Below are 5,937 nucleotides of genomic sequence, written 5' to 3' on the forward strand. Positions count from 1 at the left end.
TATAAGCGTTACATAACGCAAGTTCAAATCAATCGAGCATCAATATAAGTAGCAAACACCAAATATTTTTTTAAAAAAAAATAGTAGATGATAGTGCTACTTTTCTTCAAAAATTAAAAATCATTATTATTATTATTATTATTATTATTATTATTAAAGTATTGTAGTAGACTTGCTACACACAATATTACAGCCTCCATACTCAATTTTATAAAAAATATTATCATATTCATATTAGATCCTCTAAAATGCATAGCGTTTACAGAATCAGACACATGCCTAATAATAAACCAAACTTAATTTTCCTTTCTTGAATTCCTTGGAACATCTCTATTCCTCTTACACTCTATTGGCGTTGTAGAGAACCTCTTTTTATCAGTACAATAGTTATAAATTGTATATTTGTCCCTAACTCTTCTCAAAAGCCTCCATTGAGTTTTGTCCAAATCTTGAAATTCCTTTTGATCCCACCAACTCTTGCCTTGATTGGCACAAAATTTGGCATTGACAGAAGATTCACAACCATCAATGTGAAAGCCTTTGTATGAGGCAACAAAGGGTGCATTTGACCAATCAATTTTCTCAAGTCCACCTCTTGTTGCCCAATCATCTGCTTCCCATAGACTTGAGTATATCTTCATTGATTGGTCAAATGGGAATTTGACACCTAAGTTCTTGTTGTTCTTGAACACTCTTATGGGATACTCATCCACAAAAAATCTGTTGTCAAAAAAGGAAGCATTGAATTAAATTTGAATATATTAAAATATATTTTAAAAAACTTATATATAATTATGTATTTTTCTTTAGTTATAAAGGAAATAAAGAGCAAAGATAATGACCTAAAATTTCACTTGTGGTATATGAAACTTTAAGATAATAACTATTTATTTGAAAACAAATCAAAAATTATGAAGTAAACGCTATTTTTATGTTAAAATAAGTCAAACTAATAAATTTTCATGATTTAACGTGCCTAAAGTTTATTTAGATTAAAATAATTCAAGTAACGATGGTAACTTAACCCTTCGATCCTGACCTAACTAAACCTCCTTTTTTTTGTCGCCTTTTTGAGAAAAAAAGAATGAAACTGACATTTTCTTTAAATTAGTACCTTAATTTTTTCAGATTTATATAATTCCCAATCTTCAAATTTTGAGTTTGTAAACTTGGGTTTGGTTATATTTTGACTCATTTGACTCAATAGTTTGATGAATCATGTCAGTTCAATTCATTATGTTAAATTAATAATAATCATATAATTCAATTCATTTAAATTTAAACAGGTTGGACATTTGAAATGTAAAACCCCTTAATAAAATTCTTTTTTTAATGTATAACACGAATCTAAATTAATTAAAGAATAAACGATTTTCAATTATCAAATGATCATAAAAAAATAAAAAGTTACTTACACAATTTGATGAAGATTCCACAAGACAGAGTAAGTGTGATAATCTTTTGTTGGATCAAACCATAAGTAAATCCTTTGCTCTTTGTCACCTTTCCCTCCTGTGTATACATTTGTTTGTAAAATGTATGGTTCTCCTGTTTTATTCCCCAAGAACTCGAAGTCTATTTCATCATGTTCTGAATTTTGAGAAGACAACTATATACACACAAAGTAATTCACATCGTCAGAACAACTTCACAGGTTCGGAAATTTTTGTATCTATGTAACAATAAGTTTTTAACATATATATATCTCAGACCTCACATTTTAGAATTATATTGGATATGCTATTATTATCGTTATATATAGCGTATGAGATAAAATTAAATCTGCTTAAATCCACCTCTGAATATAGTTTTTCGGCTGTAAAACCTACAAAGAAGCCCCGTGACACAAAGTTTTGTGCAAATAGTTTCGAATTATTATTTTGTTCGAAGCGGCCTATCATCAGGGACGGGGCTACATTTGCTCGAGGGTTGTCAAGCGACATCCCTTCACTAGGAAATTATATTGTATAAATAGGTCAAAATTTTAGTTTTATAGTCACACACACACATATATATATATATGTATCAATGTTGACGCTCCTTGCTTTTTGATTAATATATATCCTTGCTAGCGACATTATTATAAGTTTTTTATACCCCTAAATAAAAACCCTAGCTTTATCACATACTATCACACCTTTACATTATAACAAAAGATATGTTTGTTGTATAATTTATATAGATCAATTTTAACAAGTTTAAGATCTAAACACAATTAATTGACTATTAGTATATGTAATTTGACTTACATAGAAAGCAGTGACAGTGCCTGCAGAATCACCAGCAACCATCTTTATGTGCATAGCAAAGTGCCCAAATAGGTAAGATCCTTTTGACTGAAAACCAGTGCCTATATGTCCCAAAACAAATTCAAAATCAGAAGCATTAACATAAGAAATACTAACACTTTTTGAAAAAAAAAGTATAGTATATGTTAAAGTAAATAATAATATTAGTATCAAAAGTTAAGTCAAGATTGTTCTACAAAAACTAAAACTAACAATAACATATTCACTATAATATCGAGGTCTAAAAAAGGTGGTGTATATAAAACCTTAGCCTTTACTTTATGAAAACGGAGAAACTGTTTTTCGATTAATCCTCGATTCAAGTAAAACATAACAAAAAAAACACGTATGTAACACAAATAAACAAGTCATGTTGAAAACAATGCAAAGATCAAGATTAACAATATATAATACGATTAATGACTTTCGGCATACCAAATACATACGATGGAATGTTAAGGGTAGTGTATAAACAACCTTACCCCTTATCTTGTGAAGACGGAAAAATTATTTTCGATAAACCTTCGAAGTAAAGGAAAACATAACAAATAAAATCACGTATGTAAAACAAATAAAGAAGTAGAGAAGCTAGTCATGCTGAAAGTAATGCAAAAATCAACATTAACAACAAAAATAATACAATTAATAACTTTAATCGTACCAAACACATCCGATGAAAAATAAAATATTACCGGTGCGGTTATCGAGGGAGAGCTGGATCTCAGAGCCACCATTCAAATATTTGATGTGATCAAAAGCCCAACTAGGTTCATAATTTCTTCCAAATGGGACATCAATTGGCTTATTGGGCTTAGCTCCCATTGATCCTCCTATTAACACACACAACACCAACATCATCGTCCATTTGAAGCCCATAATGTTTCGATTATTTTCGAGTCGATGAGTAGAAATCGAATATAAAGAAAATCTCTAATAATAACTATAAATTATGCGAATTAAAATGTTGTTACGACTTTCAAATAAAAAATGAGAAAGCTCAATTAATGAAGAGCATTCTTTAAAATAAATAGAATCCTACTAAGAGAATTTATTTATTTTTTGGTTTTGGGATGAGAAAATGTACTAATTCTATGCCATTATATATAGTGTAGATACTCTAACGTGGAAGTTACTGCAACTTCGGCAGTCCCAATACTAGCTAGCTAATTAATTCTCTCGTTTCATAATAAGTGATTTTTAAGGAATCGTGGGGTGAGCATATATGCAATAACATAATTAGAAATTTGATGAAAAGTGAACAATTTTATTTCCTAATTATATTAAGAATTTGCAAAATTAAATATTTTATAATAATTACATTGTAATATTCAAACACTACATAATTTTTCGATAAAAAATATATACTCCACCCATAAGTATAGGAAAGACAAAGTTATCTCGACCTCCTAAATTTGAATTTCTTATAAGTTAATGACAAATTTCATTATTTTAATATAATTGGCTATAGATAATTTTGAGATTTGCTAATTAATACTTCTAATCAAATACAAAATAAATTAATTTTATTTCTTATCATTAAGTGATTATTGTTATCCACCACACTAAACAACAAGTATTTGGTATACCCAGTAAGAACATCACTCAATAGCATAAATTTAAAAGTGGCACTTAAGGTATCTGTTTGGTCAATATAGAAAATTATGAGATTTTAAATACAAATACTCTTTTAAGAAATAAAAAGACAAAATAAATTACGTACAACAATTTTATAAAAATAAAAATTAGCTTATAAAATTAGTCAAAATGCATTTAAACCGACCCAACATCACAATTACAAAAATTAGTTATAGTCACAGGATTCAAGAGGCAGAATTAATGACGAATTGATTATGTAATTAATTATATCTCGAAAGTCTCTAATGGTCAATGACTAGCATTGCACGCACGTGCACATGTTATTACACAATTTAAATCATACTCTGCCGATACGAAATTGTTTATCATATTACATTTTTCGAAAATCAATTTGATTAATTTTTAAAATTAAATTAGATCATATTAATTTGATATTCTAAACAAAAAAATTGAATATTCTAAAATTATATGAAAAGTACTATAAATTGCAATTTTTTTCATATTAATATGATGAAAGAATAAAAATTTAAATGTTCGTCAAAGTTTTTATAGTTTGACTCTAAAAATAAAAACAATGACAAGCAATATCGGACAGGAGGAGTATGTGATTTCTATAATTTGGGAAAATTTTGAGTTATTAAGTTTTAGGTTAAATACCGAAATTGCTCCTAATTACTTGTCCACTTTTAAATTGTCACACCTCTTAAGAAAATAATTATTGATATAGTGAGTTTACTATTTTACACCTATTAATTATGAAGTAGATGAATTAATAACTTAAGAATTCAAAAGTTCCACATTTTATCAAAATAATTAATTAAGGGTATATAGATAAAAAAAATTATCCTTTCTTGATTTGTCAAAATGAAGAAATAATTAGGAACAACTAAAAAGAAAAAGTGGACAAGTAAGAAGGGATAGAAATGGTAGTATTTTATACATATAAATTCTTACTTTTCGTCCTAATTACTATCACTAAAAGGTGCTCCTTTGTTCCTAATTATTTGTCCATTTTTGAATTGAAACATTTATTAAAAAATAATTATTTAAATATAATAAATTGATTATTTTATTCCAATTAATTTTAAAATAGATAAATTAAAATTTTAATTTACGAATTTATATGATAAAAATAATTTGTCTTTTCTAAAAATTTTCAAATGAATAATTATTAGTATTATAGCACATGACATGTGCCAAGTCTGGCAATAGTTGTAACCAAGGCACATGATCAAGCAACTATATATTATACATAGAACTATTACAATAGGACATAATTAATAATAATCACATTTAATTATGTGCATAATAATCACAGAGCTTTCTCTCACTTCATAATTAATTTGGGAATATCCATAAAAATATAGTTTTCCGTTGGATGCAAATATCATTAGCCAACTAACTATACCAACAACACACATCACATGAACACAAATATTTATTTATATATATCTTGATGCAATGAATCCACGATGAGGTGTCATAATATATTTCATTTGTAAATCACATTTAATGTTGATTAATGACATAGATAAAGTTTGTAAATAAATTCTAGAGTTTAAAGGTCAGTTCAAATTAAATAAAATCAAGATAATATATTTGAAGCAACGATAATGTAGAGCACATGAGACTAAAATTTAGGCGAAATTCTATTATTAAAGTTGTTATAAAAAAGAAAATTTTTTAAATATCTTTAATCAATTATCTAAAGTAACAAAAAAATTGACTCGGACGTCACACAAGGCATAATAGATAAAGTTGATACTTCGAATACAACCAAGACTTAAAAGGCAAATCTTATACAATATTCCCTTCATTTCATATTAACTTAAGTTTTGAAGTGTTTCACACCCTTAAAGAAAATTAGGTTAGGACAAAGATTAAATATAATTTTCTATTTTATCCTTATTAATTATTATAAAAAAATAACTAAATATTAATTATAATAACTAATTCCAATACTAATTTAAATAATAAAATTAAAAAAATATTTTAAAAATAATATTAAAAATAAAAAAACTTGTGTTAATTTTTTTTAAAAAAAACTCATAAT

At 26.6% G+C, this 5,937-nt stretch overlaps 1 protein-coding gene across 1 annotated transcript; it reads right to left on the bottom strand.

The window, feature by feature from the left end:
• Window positions 1-206: 206 nt before the first annotated feature.
• LOC101260989 (xyloglucan endotransglucosylase protein 2-like) lies at window positions 207-3,386 on the bottom strand. The gene is made up of 4 exons (XM_004250653.5): window positions 2,981-3,386; window positions 2,250-2,350; window positions 1,416-1,609; window positions 207-720 (listed from the first exon to the last, which is right to left on the bottom strand). Exons 1-4 carry the CDS (start codon window positions 3,162-3,164, stop codon window positions 297-299), a joined length of 903 nt encoding a protein of 300 aa, XP_004250701.2. The 5' UTR covers window positions 3,165-3,386; the 3' UTR covers window positions 207-296.
• Window positions 3,387-5,937: the final 2,551 nt, after the last annotated feature.

Source organism: Solanum lycopersicum, chromosome 11, assembly GCF_036512215.1.
Source record: "Solanum lycopersicum chromosome 11, SLM_r2.1".
NCBI classification, from domain to species: domain Eukaryota; kingdom Viridiplantae; phylum Streptophyta; class Magnoliopsida; order Solanales; family Solanaceae; genus Solanum; species Solanum lycopersicum.